At 45.2% G+C, this 19,020-nt stretch overlaps 1 protein-coding gene across 6 annotated transcripts in view; it reads left to right on the top strand.

Annotated features, from left to right (window-relative positions):
• Nucleotides 1-19,020, top strand: part of IL4R (interleukin 4 receptor) — a 53,188-nt gene that overhangs the window by 9,699 nt on the left and 24,469 nt on the right. For 4 of the 6 annotated variants that reach the window (XM_037814767.1, XM_037814763.1, XM_037814765.1 and 1 more), the window contains exon 2: nucleotides 11,525-11,616. In XM_037814767.1, coding sequence (XP_037670695.1) covers nucleotides 11,547-11,616 — 70 coding nt within the window. In that variant the 5' untranslated portion in view covers nucleotides 11,525-11,546. Of the gene's footprint in view, nucleotides 1-3,097; nucleotides 3,680-7,254; nucleotides 7,594-11,524; nucleotides 11,617-19,020 lie in introns of those variants that run through there. The other 2 variants (XM_037814764.1, XM_037814766.1) reach the window with 2 other exon arrangements.

The following is a 19,020-nucleotide window of genomic DNA, read 5'->3' as shown; positions in this document are numbered from 1 at the left end:
AGGAAGGAAAACATCCCCAACCCCACCCCATGCCTGTCTGCAGATAGAAAATGAATAGGGAGCTCTTATCTGCGCTGACCTGTGGCTGGCTTTGGGTTTGCCCAGGGGGCAAAGTCCTAGTCACTGTTGAGACAAGTTCACTGGTGAGGGCTGGGCAAACGGTGATGGAGGCTGAATCCCAGCTTGGTCACTTCCTGGCTTGGCACCTTGGGTGATTTCGATTCCCTTGCTGGGTGGGTATTCCACCACATCTTCCATCCCGTACTTGCTGGGACACGCGAGCCTAAAGGTGGATAAAAACCAGGACTTAATGGCTGCCGTCTCCATGCCGGGTGCTCTGTAGCAGACTTCAGAGGCCCAGGTTCAAATCCCAGCTCCACCACTTGCTAGTTGTGTCCCCTTTGGCAGGTTCCCGCGCCTCTGTGGGCCTCAGTTTCCCCATCTCTACAATGGAGAAGATAATAGTTGCACTTGCCGTGCTTATCAGGTTGTTGTCAGGGTGAAACAAGTCAGTGAGTCAAGTCCAACAATGGGCCCTGGCGTGGTGCTGCTGTCTGGGCAGTGTCCGGGATGACAGCCTCCCTGAGTCAGTGAAGCTGCCCCTGGTCAGGGAGGGGTGGGACCCAAAGGCAGAAAGGCCCAGGGCATGGCCTGAATGGCTCGAAGATCTGGGAAACACAGGGGCAGTCACGGTAACCTCTCTGGACCTCAGGAAGGAGGCCCAGGGGAAGCCGTGTCTGTCACTAAGACACCCAAAGTCTAGTTGGCTTCCAGAGGTCATCCCGAGGGGAGACACAGTTGTCTGCTTCTCTAGGCAGTGTGTGATGACCTTGGTGATGTCCCAATTGCCAGCTCTCTGGAGGCTGAGCTTATGTCTGCATTAGGGCATTTAAAGGGGACTCCGAGCCAGAATTGGTCAGTGTTTATCCAGCAGCGAGAGATGGAAAATTCTGGCTCTCGGAGCTGTACGTCTGCCTCCATCAGGGTTGGCTAGCTGGGTCCCCAGGCACACAGCTGGGGAAAGTCATTCATTCACTCATCCATTCTGCAAATATTTATGGAGCCCCTCGTGTGTTCCAGGCACTGTGAGCACAGCAGACACAGCTCCAGCAGGGGATTTGGACAATAAACAGATAACACGTGAGCACATAATATGCCAGGAGTAATTGCTATGCAGGAAAACAGCAAGATAAGGGGTTACAGAGTGATGGAAGGCAGCTGCCGCTCCTGGGAGGTGGCGTCACTGTGGATTCCACCTCCTCTCTTGGGTCAGCAGTACCTTCTCGGCTTTCCAGATCTTGGCATAAAGTGGCCCTTGGCATTTGATGACAGTCTGTCCCCAGCAGAGTGACCGCCTTCAGGGGGGCTGGCCCTGCCTATGTCCCATGAAGCAAGTCCGTGGTCTCCAGCTGCTCCTGTCCCTTGTCTCAGTCTGACACTCTCCTGGGTTTCCCACCGCAGTGACAGCTGATGACCCTCAAATCTGTCTCTGGCCCGAGCCTTTCTTCTGAGCGCCAGACCACTGGACCCCACTGCCCCCTGGATACCTCCCCAGGGTCCTGCCAACCCGGGAGACTCCACAGGTCTGCGGTGCCGTGGAACTCGTGGTCTTGCCAGCAAGCCTGCCTGCTCCTCTTCCCTGGTGTCCATGGCAAGGAGACGTGCCACCATCTGCCCCACCACCCTAGCCTGAGGCCACCTGCTCCCTCTCCCAGCTCCAACACCATCATCACCACGTTCGCCACCTCCAGCTCCCAAATAGGGCTTGAATCCGCTTGTTGCTGCTTGAGTCTGAGCCGCCTTCATCTCTTTCCTGGACGGCGGTGGCTTCCCAGCCCATCTGCGTGCTCCCACTCTCAGCCGCTACAATCTGCTCTCCACACAGAGGTCCAAATGGCTTTTCTGGAAGGTAAATTCAAGCCTGGGCTTCTCCCCCTGAATAGCTTTCAGTGGCTCCTCATGGCCCTTTGGATGGCACGTGGGTATCTTCCGCTCCCTGGCCAACCAGCCCCTGCCAACATCTTATCCCCAGCCACACCCTCTATGCAACCTCTGTGCATCTCCGGCCAATGGGCCAAGCCCTCTTCCGTGCTTACTTATTCATTGTCTCGTTCTTTGCTCCCTTCCTTCCATCCTTCTCTCTCATAAGGACCTTCATAATCTGTAAGATGGGTTTAATAATTGCACTTCCCTCATAGCATCTAGAACAGTGCCTGGCACCAAGGAAGCAGTGCATGTGTTAAAATAAGAATAAAGTAAAATACGCTGTCATTTATTGGGCACCTACTGTGTGCCAGCTACTCTGGTTGCGGGGACTGCGAGACACACTCCCTTGCCCCCTGGGGCTGCAGTCCCCTTGGACACACTGATCCCTTCTGTGGGACACACTTCTTTCCCCTCTCTAGCTTCCCCCCTACCCTCCACCAGAACCCTGCTCACCCCCTGGAGGAACTTGATCCTCCAGGCCCCGGGATGGTCTCTGTGCCCTTCCGCGCTGACCACTGCCTCCCAACAGCCTCTTATTTCTTCTGAGGATGCGGTGCTGATTGGCCCTTTCAGGCCTGCTCCTTGCACTCCTTCCTCTCAGTGTCCGCCCTGACTTGGCAAATGGCTACTCCATCCTTCCGGTGGCTCGAGCCAAAAGTCCTGGGGCCTTGCTGGACTCCTACTTCACCTCTTTCTCTCTCGCCCACCCCTCAGCATCCATTCTGCTGGCAAATCCTTGGCCGTCCGTACAGAACAGATCCGGAATCCACCCCCATCTTCCCATCTCCATCCCTACAGCCCTGGTGAGAGCCCTTCATCTCTGCAGTGGCCTCCTTGGTCCCTGCTTCTTCTACCCTTGACCCCACAGGGCTTTCACCTCCTGCAGCCAGATGAATCTTTTTAAAGACTCATTAGGTTACTTCTCTGTACAGAACCTTCCAGTGACTTCCTGTCTCAAATATTTGTTAAAGGAATGAATGAATGAACAAATGCATGCCTTTCTTGCCCCTGTAGTAGACAGCTCATAGTAGGTGCTCAGAAATCACTTGCAACAAGAATTACTGAGGGCGTGAGCAAGTGGAGTGGACCGGGGAGCACACAGTGGGAGAGCAGGGCAACTGGTGGACTCGTGGCTGAGGTTGCTGATCCTTGTTCCCGGTGGCCGCAGAACCAGCCTGCCACCCCCGTCCCTGCCAGCTGGGGTGGCGAGCTCGGGCTGTTTTGGAGCCCTGGCCTGGCCTGCCCCACAATCCCGGGTGGGGCTGCTGACGTAGCTGAGGGTTCTGGGAACCCCAGCGAGCAGCAGTTCTGGGAAGGCTGCTGCTCCGGGGAGAAGTGTGTTCCTGGCCACCTGCCAGACTCAGCTGGGCTGTCCCGGAAGCCCCAGGAAGCTCCAGGCTGGCTGACGATGGTGGAGTTTCAGGGGTCAGAGGCTCCAAGGCCACCCCCCCACCCCCAGCCTTGCTGTCTTTGGCATCCTCTCCACATACCTCCTGGGGCCGGGGCTGACTGCATCCTGTCTGCAGATCCAGCTCCCCTCTTACAACCTGGGGTTTGCTGCCAAGAGAGGGAAGGCGAGCAGGAGGCCTGTACACCCTGCAGGGCTGAGGGATGGTCTTGCTGCATGACTTCTGGGCTGCCGCCGGCTTCTGACATTCCGAGACTCATCACTCACCTCCCCAAAGATAAAGGAGCGAGTTAAGTGTTTCCCTGCCAGTGGGGTGATGGTGTTTTCCCATCTGGGAGCTTCTGTTCTCTTCCTGGCTCCCGCTTTCAGGGACTCTGCTGTTCCCTCACTCTGACTTGGGTCTTGTCCTTTGCCCTCCCTGAGTTGTGGGGCATAGAAGACTGCATTTCGAGAGGCAGCCGAGCACAGTGGCCAAGCGTGGGGACGCCGGGGTGAGACTGTCTGGGTTCAGATCCTGGCTCTGCGACCACGAACAAGTGCTCTCACCGCCGTGTGCCTCAGTCTCCTCCTCTGTAAAGTGGGGATTTTAATGGTTCCTACCTCAGGGAGTTGTCGTGAGCACTTAATTGATGAATATACTGTAAGCCCGGGATGAGCACTCTGTAAGGATAGCAGTTATTAGGGATGTAGTACATGTTTACAGATTGATTACTGTAGAGTCTGTTATTGTATTTTAGCCATTCATTCATTCAACAGATGTTTCTTGAGCACATAGAAACTGTTTCAGGCACTAGGGACATAGCCGTGACCACAGGAGATGTAAAACTCGGCTCTTGTAGGGCTTGCCTTCTCACAGGGGAAGACCAACAAATACATATAGAGACAGAATTTTAATGTTACAGGTTATTTTTTACACTCCCCAAGTTCATTAACAAGCAGCATATTGAGAGTGACTATTTCACATCCTGCAAACAGGGAATTCTTTTGTGAATTATTTCTGTCCTTTGCCTATTTTTCTTAAAGTGAAGTTCATCTTATTGATTTGTAAGACCTCTTTATATAGGAAGGCTGTTAACTCTTTGTGATGTCGACTGCTACCTTTTCCTAGTCTTTTGCTTGCTTTCTATTTTGTTTATGGCATGTTTTGATCTAGGGAAGTTGAAAAAACAATCTTTGCAGTCAAATCTTTCTATTTTTGCCTTCTGCATCCTGAAACAAAATAAACATTCACACATCAACCTCACTAAAATGATTAGGGATGGTGATAAGTACTTGTGACAGAAATAAGCCGGGTGCTGTGATAAGGAGTAATGGGGGGGGGGCATTGGACGGGAAGTCCGAGAAGGCCTCTCTGGCATGTTTCTACGTTTACACCAAGGCTGAGGAGGGAAAAGGGCTGAGAGTTCTTTGGAGTGGTAAGAAGTCTGGTGGGCTGGGAGACTTGTGGGGGAGAGGGAGGGAATAAGAGGGTACGACATTGGGGGCTTGAGTTTTTTTAATTCATTTTTGAAAATCAAACTTTTAATTTAGAGATAATTGTAGATTCTCATCCAATTGTAAGAAATGATATAGAGAGAACTCATATACCGTCGATTTCCCCAGTGACAGCATCCTGCAAAACTGCAGTACAGTGCCACAACCAGGATGTTGACACTGATATAATCCACACATCTTGTTCAGATTTGCCCTGTTATACTTGTTGTCATTTGTGCGTGTGTTTCTAGTTCTGTGCAGTTAGGTCACATGCATAGACTCGTGAATCCACCAGGATCCCTCGAGTTGCCCTTTTATAGCCACACCCACCTCCGCGCCCTGCCCCCCCTTAGCCCCTGGCAAACACTGATCTGTTCTCTATTTCCAGATTTGTCACTTCAAGAATGTTACATAAATGGAATCACACAGTATATATAACCTTTTGGAATAGGCTTTCTCACTGCAGGGGAGGGGACTTAGATTTTATTCTGAGTCAGAGGTGCTCCATCTTCAAGGGCTGTGAACCTTTTGGGGATCCATGCCCCCCAGTGATGAAGCCCTTCGGGAGTGGGAGGTGAGGCTGAGGGGCAGCAGTTCAGAAGGGTGACCCATGTCTGCAGTGACTGCTAACTCGTCCCCAGAGACTTCCCCATGCCTCCATCCTTCCAGCTCCAGAATGGGTTCTTGAAAGTTCTTGCTACTCCCCTGCTGAAAGACCCTCAGAGGCCGCTCTTCATTGCCTGGAGCGTGAGGGTGGAGGGTGGGGGGCTCCTTGACCTGGAGTCCCCAGTTAGGCTCCAGGGGATCTGTGAACTCCCTAAAATGGCATGCAAAATCAAACGGTTACACTTTTCTAGAAAGAGGGTTTGGAGTCCACATCAGATGTTCAAACAGAGCAGTGACCCCCAGAACAGTAAGGCCTCTGGCTTCTAGCTAGAGATGGTGGTTAAGAGCTAAAGCTCTGTAGCCTGATTGCCCGGGCTCAAATCCCAGCATCACTGCAGCTGTGGAACCTCAGGCAAATCACTTACCCTTGCTGTGCCTTGGTTCCTTATTTGAAAATGGGGAAAATAATAGTACCTATTTCTTCACGGGGCTATTCTGAGAATTAAATGAGTTAATGTATGTACAGTGATTAGAAGAAAACCTGGCACGTGCAAATACTATGTGTTTCTTAAGTGAATGATGAGGCTACAGGATATAGGAGGGCAGAATCTTTTAGGCAAAGACCTTCTAGACCCTCTGGGATTTTCAAGCCCTCCCTGTGTTGGCTGTCCTCTCCACAAGCTTCACCTCAGCAGTTTTCCTTCCAAAGGAATGCACAGGTGTGGTTGGCACCTTCTCGCTTGTCCTGGCTTTCATGCCTCTGTTACTATGGCCTCATATATTTATTTATTCATTCATTCATTCATTCATTCTGCTGCCTCACTATTGGCTTGTGCAGAGTTTGCAGACAAAATACCGTGGCCTTTTCTGCTCAATGAGACCTTCTAGTCCTATGCTTGGGCAACTGATACTTGAAATTGATAAAGGAGGATGGCCAATTTTTCAAGTTTGTTGCACTTCGTCTTGTTGAGTTCAGCCTTTGGTTCTAGGAGGTTGAAGGAATTGGTATATTGGATGGCACCTCGGGTTCAGAAGTGGCAGGTCTGGGTTCTGATTCTAACTCCGTCCTCCCTCCAGCTATGGGACCCTGGCCAGGTTACTTGACTTCTCTGGCGTCAGTTTTCTCAGCTGGAAAGTGAGAATAATAGCACTACTTACCTTGCAGGGTTCTTAGGCAGAGTCAATAAGGTAGTAGTTCTAAAGCACTTGGCAAGATGTCAGGCACAACATAAGTGCCAAGAAGCATGCTTTTGCTTGTCTTGTCTTGGCTCGGGATAAAGAAAGTGTTTCCAGTAGTTTGGCTCTGCTCAGTCCTGACCTGGGGATGAGCACCCCATCCATGGAGGAGTATAAGCAGAAGCTGGATGGCAGCATGGCAAAGATGGGGTGTTTGCAGGTTGGCAGCTGAGCTAGCCAGGCGACACCTGAAACCCCTTCCAACTCCAAGGCATCAGGAATCCCAAAATTCATTGTGGAGCTCAAAATTATTTTCTTCTACCACATATGTGACCCTGATCACCTAGCAATTATTCTTTCTAATTCCTTTACTCATCTGCACTGGGGCTCTTCATTCCCTGTGATTGCAGGGAGGCCTCTTCTCTCGCTGCATCTGTACCACGGTTTCCCCTGAAATGCAGACCCCTGTGAAACTAGCTGCTGCATATGTGTACGTGTGTGTGCATGCACATGTGTGCATCCGTGTGCATGTGTGTGTGTATGCATGTGCATGTACCCTCTACAACAGATCATAGATAGCAAACCTGACTAGCCACAGATATGACATTATCCTCAACCTTGACAGGGCTGCTTGACAACCTGCCTCCCCCCACCCAGCGCCTGTCCCTGCCCCTTGGAGGACTTTGCTGATGTGCAAACTCCTTCTGATATGCAACATGGGACAGGCATCTTGGCCTCTCTGTTTCTCTTTTTTCAAAATTTGGGCTAATGTGAAACCTTTGCCGTCTCTGCCACAGGATGCTGTGGTCATCTGTGAACTTGTGGGGGTGAAAGTTACCGGAACTTTGCAGAGGAAACCGGTGTCAGGGACCCACTCCCTCCCCTCCCTCCTCGATTTCACGGAGACATTCAGCTCTGGAAGGCAACTTGGAGGCTTCACGTGGGTATGGAGAGCTCTCCCTCGGCAGAAATTTCCAGTCCCGGGCTGAGCTCTGCATCGGGCTCATTAGGGGCTTATGTTGTGTCCAAAATGTGTTTAGTCAACAAGCATTTATTGAGCACCTACTATTTGCCAGACACTGTTTTAGGTCCTAGGGACTCAACAGTGAGCAAGACCACGTCCCTGGCTCTTGGATGACAAACCATCAGAGAAGGAACAGTTGCCCACACTTACTTTGTCTTTGGCACCTGTGGCATTTTTGAAGGGTACAGAACAGTTCCTTTACAGGCTGTCCCTCAATTTAGGTTTGTCTGATGCTTCTACATGTTTTATGCGTTATTGGCAGGAACAGCAGAGGAGCGACACTGTGTTTCAGAAAGCTCATGATGGTGATTTGTCCCATTCCTGGTGATGTTAACTTTGATAACTTAGTTACTGATGTCTGCCAGATTTTTCTATTGCAAAATTAATTGATAAGTATCTTGACTCCTTAGTTCATAAATACTTAATAGAAGTCTCGAGAGATACCTTGAGACTGCTATGGTAATATAGAGCTTTCCCCTCTCCCCCATTTACTGAGATATATATATATATAGGAACAGGCTCCTGGGTTTCTATTTTACTCCATGAGTTACAACTGGCTATTATAATATTTATTTTGATATTGTCAAATTGTCTACATTTTGGCCAACTGGCACCTGTTCAAGCTGGCTCCTGCATCCTTTTGACATGTCTCCATCATTCTTTCTGGCACAAAAAGAATTCCAGGCTCATCTTGTACTTTCCCGGCTCCTGGAATCAGCCTTTTCTCCAACAGCGCTCTGACTCCTTTCAGTGCAGGGTGGTATTTAGAAGCCAAGACCCAGGCTCTGGGATTACATGATCGTCACATACCAAGCATCATCCTGGATGGGATCCTGGATTTATAAATGGCATTATTGAGGCAGTTAGCAACATTTAAATAGGGTAAGTGGAATAGAGGGCAGTAATGCATCCATGTTAATTTTCTGATGTTGTTGGTCATATTGTGATTGTGTAGGAGAATATCCTTGTTTTTTCTGAAATACACACTGAAGTATTAAGGAGAAGTGTATTCATTATGAATGTAGAAATGTACACATATATGTCTATATATATGTGTGTACACACATCCCCAAAGAAACATGTCATATATGGAGAGAGAGCGAGAGAGACAGAGTAAAAAGGAAGAGGGTCCCCCCAGGTGGAGGGGGGAGTGAGAGGCAAGGTCTGAAGCCTGCAGTTGCAAGTGAGATGAAGTCACCGGAGAGCTTCCAACAGGGGTAGGGGGATCGGCTTTGGTGGTGGTGGTGGTGGGGGATGGCGTGGAGGGTGGGGATATTCCAACGTGGCGTTAAGCCCGCACTGTGTTCCAGACACCATGAAAAGTGCTTTACGTACAACATCTCATTTAATCTTTGCAGTAACTCTGTCAGGTTAATCTTGGTATGATTCCTGTGTGACAGGAAAGGAAGCCAAAGCTTGTAAAAATAGAGTAACTCGCTTAACGTTGCACAGCTCCTAAGTGACAGAACAGTCCTGGAGCCCCACATCGGATGTGAAGTCTGTGCTCCTCCCTGCCAGGCTGAGCCCTTTGTCAAATAAGATCCTGGGATAGAGACCACTGGGGGCAAACAAAGTGGGGGTGAAGGGGTCTTTCAGCATCTCAGGGGAGAAGAACCTGCTATGTTGTGTTTTGTGTTTTGGAGGCAGTTTGACATTCTGTACCAGAAGTGTTGAGGGGGAAAGTACATAGTCTTGATAGCAGGGTTTCTGCTTCTGAGAATCAACACTACGGCTTCTGCTTCTGAGAATTTTTTTTTTTTTTTTTTTTTTTTTTTTGCCACCGTCCCATTACCAAAACTTTTCTACCATCCCAAAAGGAAACTCCGTACATTTTAAACCTTAATTTTCTATTCCTTACCCCAATGCCGTCTCCTGGTAACCCATTTTCTAGATTCTGACTCTATGAGTTTGCTTCTAATTATTTCACATTAGTGAGATTATACAATGTTTGTCCTTTGGGAATTTTTCTCCGTGATAATAACTGGATGCTTTTCTTGAGGCATTATTATGTTTAGCCACTGATTTAAGGGCTCCATGTGTGTTAGCTCATTTAGTCCTCCCAACACCCCAATGAGATGGGGGCTATTCTTGTCCCCATTTTTCAGATAAGGAAACTGAAGCACAGAGATTAGTGAACTGAAGGTTCACAGCTAATAAGTGACAGAGCAAGTATTTAAATTTAAGGAGAATAATAAGCAGAGAAATGTGTGGAGAAGGTTCTCGAGGGAAGACCCTCACCACACTGTTTGTCATAGAGGAAAAATGGCAATAAGAATAATCACAAACAAGACCTAAACATCCAGTGGTACTCACACAAGGAGATTCTGTTACATTTGATGCTAAGTTTAGTGGTATGGAAAGATACAAATGATATATTAAGTGTAAAATTTAAGTCTCAATTTGTAGAGAGTGCTGTAATTTTGGTAAATAAAATGCACACTCATCTCACTATTTTTATAGAAAAAATCTAGAAGAGTAGACATTAAAATGTAAATGGTTTATTGCTGGGCCTTGTGAGTTGGGAAAATTTGAATTGTATTTTCTATGTGTTGATACCTTCTAATTTTTATTCTCCAATAATGCATTATTGCATGTCAATAACACAATAGGGGTGGTGCACAATTCCATTGATATGAACTCCATAAAGAGCCAAAGCAATCTCTGGAGTGAGGCCAGAGTGATGGGGCAGGGGGCAGGTTAATTACTGGAAGGGGCCAACAGTAATGTCTGTGCAATGAAAAACAGCGAAACTGCAGTGGCATGCAACGCCAGACATTTATTTAGCTGACAGGTTTCAGGGCACAGCTTACCTGGGCTTGGCTCATCCTGGCTGGGCTCCCTCATGCACCCCAGGTCAGCTGCAGGTTGGCCAAGCAGCTCTGCTGATCTTGCACTTGCTCACATGACTGGGTCTGCTGCCTGTTGCCTAATGCAGATGACCATGGCTGGACCGTGGTGGCACCTCGGCTCCACTCCCCCTGCCATCATCCTTCAACAGGCTAGCCCAGGCGTGTTCTCAGGGCAGCAGCTGAGGTGCAAAAGCTGAAGCAAAACCAAGCAAATGCTTTCTCAAGCCTCTGAGTGCATAACTTTTGCTGATATTCTGTTGGCTAAAGCAAGCCATGTGGTTAAGCCCAAGGTCCAAGGGTGGGGGCTGGGGAAATGCCCTACCCAGAGTGGTGTTGGGGTGGGGGTACTGCAAGGCTACATGGGAGGGGTGAAGTACTGAGGCTGTTAATGTAATCAGTCTAACACTCTTAGCAGCAGTATTTTCAGTGGCTGCCTGCTACTTTGATGCGTGAGTGAACCATGATTTACTTAACTAGTTCTGTAAGCCTGAATAGTTAGGCCAGAATTTCCAAAGTATAGTTCAAGGATTTGTAAATTCTGCAAGGGAATTAATTGGGGTTTTGCTCTTCCCTCTAAAATGAAGGGAGGGTTTGAAAATAAATTTGGTAAATGTTGGGTTAAAATGAAATATTTCTTTACTCCAGGACTAATCAGAGCCTTTACATGCAATGTGTTATGGACTTTAGGGACTTCCAGAAGTCTGCAGGGTTACTCCAACTTAGTGGGCCCCAGGGATTTTTCAAGAAATGTCTCTTGGGACAGTTGTTCCGTGGCTCACCCTTGGGGCTTTGGGGATCAGGTTCGTGTTTCCTGATCATACACAGAGCTCTGGGGAATGCAGAGGGGCTCATTGTTGACACCAACACAAATGGCCAGGGGAGGGGGTGCATCGCGAATGGGGTCAGCACAGAGAACTACGCTTAGATAGATGGTGGGCGTGGTGGGCACTGTGGAGGCTGCACCCATGGGCTGACAGTGACTAGGCTTCTTTCTCTCGGCAGGTGCGCTAGACAGGACATCCCAATGGGGTGGCTTCACCCTGGGCTCGTGCTCCCTGTGAGCTACCTGATCCTGGTGTGGGCGACAGGCTCAGGTAAGTCACCACCTCACATTCATTCATGCCACAAACATTTTTTTTTTTTAATTCAGCTTTACTGAGATATATTCACATACCATGCAATACTCCAGGGTGTACAGGCAGCTGTTTACAGTACCATCATACAGTTGTGCATTCATCACCCCATCTATTTTTGAACATTTTCCTTATACCAGAAAGAATAAAAATAAGAATAAAAAATAAAAGTAAAAAAGAACACCCAAATCATCCCCCCCATCCCATTTAGTTTTTGTCCCCGTTTTTCTACTCATCCATCCACACACTGCACAAAGGGAGTGTGAGCCACAAGGCTTTCACAATCACACAGTCACATCATGTAAGCTACATAGTTATACAGTCGTCTTCAAGAATCAAGGCTACTGGATTGCAGTTTGATAGTTTCAGATATTTACTTCTAGCTATTCCAATACACTAAAACCTAAAAAGGGATATCTATATAGTACATAAGAATGTCCACCAGAGTGACCTCTCGACTCCGTTTGAAATTTCTCAGCCACTGAAACTTTATTTTGTTTCATTTTGCTTCATTCTTTTGATCAAGAAGATTTTCTCAATCCAACGATGCCAGGTCCAGATTCATCCCCGGGAGTCATATCCTGCTTGGCCAGGGAGATTTGCACCCCTGGGAGTCAGGTCCCACGTAGAGGGGAGGGCAGTGAGTTCACCTGCCGAGTTGCATGCCACAAACATTTATTGATGTACCAGGTGCTTGGCATACGTCATGGAACAAAACAAAGACCTTGCCCTCTAGGAGATTACTTGATAATGGGAAGAGACAGGTATGACACATGGTCCTCTTATAAGTGATTTTAAAGGCTTTTAGATGGTGATGTGTGCTATGGAAAAAAGACAACTTAGGATGGACTGAAGGAGATTGGGAAAGCAGGATGAGGTACAGTTTGGGGGGGGGGGCTGTGGTGATAGACGTTGTGATTATAAAATCAGGTGCTCAGGGAAGGCTTCTTGGAGGTGACGTTTGAGCAAAGACGTGAAGGAGGGAGGGGGCAGCCGTGGAGACATGGAGGGAACCACTGTTCCAGGTGATTCACTGGGGAGGAATATCCTGGGCAGGAGCCCTGAGGCAGCGTGGGGTGTGTGAGAAAGCAAGGAAGCCAGCTGGTGGAGTAGAGTGAGCGGGAGGAAGGAAAAGGAGAGGTCAGCCAAGCAGTGGGGCAACTGAGGCAAGCAGGACTTTTTGGGGTTTTTTCCTCCAAATAAAAATAATTTTAATAAAATACAATGGGAAAATACATAGGGGTTTGACAGTGCAGCATAGGAAATTGATCAAGAAATTGAATTGAGTTAACAAGGTTTGATCTGGAAAATACTTTCTTAATAAAAATTCATCTAGGTTAAGTATGTTTTTGTATTAGAGAAGCTGTGGGTTTATAGAACAATCATGCATGAAATTCAGGATTCCCAAATGCCACCTTATTATTAACACCTTGCATTGATGTGGTACATTTGTTACAAATGATGAAAGCATATTTTAAAAATTGTACTATTAGGGCTTCCAGGAAGACGGTGGAATAGGGAGTTGCAGGGCTCACTCCTCTTCCAGAGAAACAGCTAGTGGACAGGCAGAAACTACCTGAAACAACTGTTCTGGGGCTCCAGATACCAAGGGAGTACTGCACAGCATCCAGGGAAGAGCAGGATGAAGAGACTGAGAAATTGCGGTGAAAAAATGTAACTCGTTGGGCCATGGCTCTTGGTGTCCATCCCACACCCTCAAGGCAAGCAGCTTCGGGTCAGACTGGTCCCTGCCTGGTGTGATGCTGCAGACTGGGAGGGCTGTGAAAGTCCTCCTCCCCAAGAACAGAGTGGGACATGGCCCAGTACTGATCCAGCTCTTGGCCAGCAAATTTAGACCAGAGGGTCTGCTGCTTTAGCCCATCCTGGAAGGTGCCGCTGCACCATTGTTTCAACCCATGTCAGAGGTGCATCTGGCAGAGGGCTAAAAATATCCAACTTTCTTAGGACTATGGGGAATAGGTTGCCGAAGAGCATGATTTGCTGGACAGGCCAGGAAAGTGCAGTCTTGAGGAGTGGAAAAAAGGGCTTTTTGGAATCTTTCCTGACCCTCTCCCCAGGGCCCTTTGGAACTGATCTGTGCCCCCCAGCATGGGTCCCTGGCCCTGTTTGGCTGGGAAATACTGATGAACCAAGTATCAAAGAAGAGTCTTAATAAAACCCAATCAACAACAAAATCCAAGACAGGAGAGAGAAACTGACCTTCAGAAAAATCTCATCAGAATAATCAAATGCCCAGATATCAGCAAAAAATTACAAGTCATATTAAGAAACAGGAAAATATGGCCCAAAGGAACACATTAAAAGTCAGAGGAAATACAGACTTTAGAACAACTAATCAAAGATGTTTAAACAAATCTCCTAAATCAATTCAAGGAGATGAAGGAAAATATGGTTAAAGAGATACAGAATATTACGAATCTACTGGGTGACTGTAAAGAAGAATTTGAAAGCATGAAAAGAAAAATAACAGAACTTAAGGGAATGAAAAGCACAACATAAGAGATTAAAAATACACTAGAGGCATATGAGAACATATTTGAATAAGTAGAAGAAAGGATCAGCAAGCCAGAAGATAAGACATCCAAAATTGAACAGACAAAAGAACAGATAGAGAAAAGAATGGAAAAAATTGAACAGGGTCTCAGGGAATTGAATGACAGCAGGAAGCACACCAACATATGTGCCATGGGTGTCCCAGAAGAAGAAAAGAAGGGAAGAGGGGCAGAAAGAATTTTTGTGGAAATAGTGGTAGAACTAACGAACTCTTATGAAAGACATAAATATACATATCCAAGAAGCGCAAGAAGCATAATGTACTCTAAACAGAATAAATCCTAATAGACCTACTCCAAGGCACACACTAATCAGACCATCAACTGCCAAAGAGAATCTTGAAAGAAGCAAGAGAAAAGTGATCCATCACATACAAGGGAAGTTAAATAAGACTAAATGTCGATTTCTCATCAGAAACAATGGAGGCAAGAAGGCAGAGGTATGATATAGTTAAGATACTGAAAGAGAAAACTGCCAACAAAGAATTCTTTATCCCACAAAACTGTCCTTTGAAAATGAGGGGGAGTTTAAATTATTCAGAAATAAACAGAAGCTAAGAGAGTTCATTGACAAGAGCCCAACCCTGCAAGAATTACTAAAGGGAGTTCTTCAGGCTAAAAAGAAAAGACAAGAGAGAGAGAGGCTTGGAGGAGAGTGTAGAAATGAAGTTTATAAGAAGGAATAACTAAAAGGGTAAAAAGAGAGACAAAATTAAGATATGACATATAAAAAAGCCAAAGGGTAAAATGGTTAAAGTAAATACTGCCTTTACAGTAATAACATTGAATGTTAATGGATTAAACTCCCCAATCAAAACACATAGATTATCAGAATGGATATAAAAAATGTGATCCATTTATATGCTATCTACAAGAGACTCACCTTAGATCCAAGGATACAAATAGGTTGAAAGTGACAGGCTGGAAAAAGATATTCCATGCCAGCAGTAACCTCCCCCCAACCCCCAACCCCCCAAAAAAGCTGAGGTAGCTATTTTAATATTGGATGAAATAGGCTTTAAATGCAAACATTTTATAAGAGACAAAGAAGGACATTATGTATTAAATAAAGGCGCAATTCATCAAGAAGATATAACAATCATAAATATTTATGCAGCTAACCAGGGTGCCCCAAAATACATGAGGCAAACACTGGCAAAACTGAACAACTACAATAATAGTTGGAGACTTCAATACACCACACTCATCTATAGGTAGAACATCGAGACAGAGGACCAATAAGGAAACAGAGAACTTGAATGATGTGATAAAAGAACTAGAACTAACAGACATATACAGAACATTGCACCCCAAAACAGTAGGATATACATTCTTCTTCTCAAGTTGCACATGGATCATTCTCTGGGATAGACCACATGTTGGGTAATGAAACAGTTCTCAATAAATTTAAAAAGTTTGAAGTTATACAAAGCACTTTCTCTGATCATAATGGAATAAAACTGGAAATCAATAACAGGCAGAGAACTGGAAAATTCACAAATGTATGCAGGTTAAACAATGCACTTAAACAATCAATGGATCAAAGAAGAAATTGCAAGAGAAATCAGTAAATATCTTGAGATTAAAGAAAACAAGAATACAACATATCAAAACTTATGAGATTCAGTGAAGGCAGTGCTCATATTTATAGCCCTAAACACCTACACTTAGAAGGAAGAAGCTAACATCAAAGACCTAACTGCACACCTGAAGGAACTAGAAAAAGAACTGCAAACTAGTCCCAAAGCAAGCAGAAAGAAATAACCAAGATTAGAGCAGAAATAAATGAAATTGAGAATAAAACACAATAGAATCAACAAAACCAAAAGTTTGTTCCGTAAGATAAATAAAATCGACAAACCCTTAGCTAGATTGACAAAGAAAAAAAGAGAGAAGATGCAAATAAATAAAATCAGAAATGAGAGGGGGGACATTACTACTGACTCTACAGAAATAAAAACGATCATAAAAGAATACTATGAACAACTGTATGCTAACAAATTAGAGAACTTAGACAAAATGGGACAATTTCCTAGAGACACACAAACAAACTACATTGACTCTAGAAGAAACAGACAACTTCAACAGATGAAATACAAGTAAACAGATTAAATCAGTCATCAAGAACTCCCCAAAAAGGAAGGAAAAAAACAAACAAATAAACAAAGGCAACCAGTGTTCTTTTTTACTTTAATTGCTCTTTTTCACTTTAATTATTATTCTTGTTATTTGTGTGTGTGTGGTAATGAAGGTGTCAGGGATTGATTTTGGTGATGAATGCACAACTATGTAATAGTACTGTGAACAATTGAATGTACACTTTGTTTTGTATGACTGCGTGGTATGTGAATATATTTCAATAAAATGAAAAAAAAAAAAAAACAGTGAGAGGGCCCACTCGCATTTCCAATCCTCAATTCTTAGAACTATGAATCCAAGCTCCTGGTAAACATATACAGGAAGACCCCAAGAAGTGCCGATGTGCCTCTTCCTGCCAGCTAATCAGTTATTAATTTATTGGTTGTTGATTTAGAGCATAAACTGCATCCTGGAAGACATTATCTCAGTCCCACAAAGTGTGGCTGCCCGGCAAGCACCATAGGTGCATCTTCAAAGGCCATCCAATCTGTTACCAAGCCAGCTGCTTCAGCCTGATTGGAACATGGTAAAACCAGTTAATTCAATGAGCATGAAACTATTGTCACATTTTAATTTGCTACAAAGTGATTTCCTTGGTCAGAAGGAATGCTGTGTGGAACACCATGGGTATAACTAGGTAGTTGCCTAAGGCGAGTGACAGTCTGAACTTCAGGCAACAGGTAGACCCAGCAGTAGCTTCCATAAGAGGTAAGGCTGAGATGATTCAAAGTGGTGCACAAGAGATGTTTGATGCCGACCCTTTACTCTTTCCTCTTACTCTTCTCCCTGTGACATCTCATCAATATTCTTAAATGTAAAGACACTCTATACAGTACTGACTCTCAAATTTATATCTCCTACTCAGTTCTGTTGCTGAGTTTCAAACTCATAGTGAACTGCCTACTTAAAATCACCTGTTGGAAGTCACTTGGGTATTTCTGATCTAGCTTGACCAAAGTCTACAATGTTAACTCATAATTTCCCCTAAAATAACCTGTTTCCTTCTGCCCATAGGGAAGTGTTCCCCATGCTAGTAGATGGTATGCCCCCCAAAACCCAGAGTCTCCCCTTTCCCTCACTATCCCACACCGAATCTATCAGCAAAGCCTATTAAAATTATTTGTAAAACAAACAAACAAACAAACAACAACAACAACAAAAAACTTCCCAAGAAAGAAAAGCCCAGGACCAGATGGCTTCACAGGCAAATTCTACCAATCATTCCAAGAAGAATTAATACCAATTTTGCTCAAACTCTTCCAAACAAATGAAGATGAAGGAACACTACTTAACTCATTCTATGAAGCCAACATCACCCTAATGACAAAGCCAGATAAAGATACTACAAGAAAAGAAAATCACTGACCAGTTTCTCTAAAGAATATAGATGCAAAATCCTCAACAAATTACTTGCAAATCGAGTCCAACAGCACATTAAAAGAATTATATGCCACAATCAAGTGGGTTTTATCCTAGGTATGCAAGTGTAGTTCAACACAAGAAAATCAATTATTATTACATACCACATGTGCCAGTTTGCATGTATTACGTCCCCCAAAATGCCATTATCTTTGATGCAATCTTGTGTGGACATACATATTAGTGTTGATTAGATTGTAATTCTTTGAGTGTTTCCATGGAGATGCAGCCCACCCAACTGTAGGTGATAACTCCGATTAGAAAATTTCCATAGAGGTGTGGATCCGCCCTTTCAGCGTGAGCCTTAATTAGTTTATTGGAGCACTATATAAGCTCAGACAGAAGGAGCAAGCTTGCTATAGCCAAGACAGATACTTTAAAGAATGAACAGGAGTTAAGAAAGGAGCTGCAGCTCACAGAGACATTTTGGAGATGGCCGCTGAAAGCAGACTTGTGCTCTGGAGAAACTAAGAGAGGGCAAATGCCCCAAGAGCAACTAAGGCTGACATTTTTGAGGAACTGCAGCTTAGGGAGGAACATCCTGGGGGAAAGCCATTGTGAAACCAGAACTCTGGAGCAGACACCAGCCGTGTGCCTTTCCAGCTAACAGAGGTTTTCCGGACACCATTGGCTATCCTCCAGTGAAGGTATCCGATTGTTGATGTGTTACCTTGGACACTTTATGGCCTTAAGACTGTAACTGTGTAACCAAATAAACCCCTTTTTATAAAAGCCAATTCATTTCTGGTGTTTTGCACTCTGGCAGCATTAACAAACTGGAACACCACATTAACAAATTGAAAGGAAAAAATCACATGATCATCTTGATTGATGCAGAAATGGCATTTGACAAAATCCAGCATCCTTTCTTGATAAAAACACTTTGAAAGATAGGAAAAGAAGGCAATTTCCTCAACATGATTAAGTGCATATATGAAAACCCCGCAGTTAATATTGTACTGACTAGTGAGAGACTGAAAGCTTTCGCTCTAAGATCAGGAACAAGACAAGGATGGCCACTGTCACCACTGTTATTAATATTGTGCTAGAAGTTCTAGCTAGAGCAATTAGGCAAGAAAAAGAAATAGAAGGCATCCAAATAGGAAAGGAAGAAGTAAAACTTTCACTATTTGCAGATGATGTGATCCTATATTTAGAAAGTCCCAAAAAATCTACAAGAAAGCTATTAGAGCTAATAAACAAGTTCAGCAAAGTGGCAGGCAGGATACAAGAT

This window comes from Choloepus didactylus, chromosome 21 (assembly GCF_015220235.1).
Source record: "Choloepus didactylus isolate mChoDid1 chromosome 21, mChoDid1.pri, whole genome shotgun sequence".
Lineage (NCBI taxonomy): Eukaryota > Metazoa > Chordata > Mammalia > Pilosa > Megalonychidae > Choloepus > Choloepus didactylus.
The sequence above is the reverse complement of the archived record's forward strand: the minus strand, read 5'-3'. Positions and strand labels throughout refer to the sequence as shown.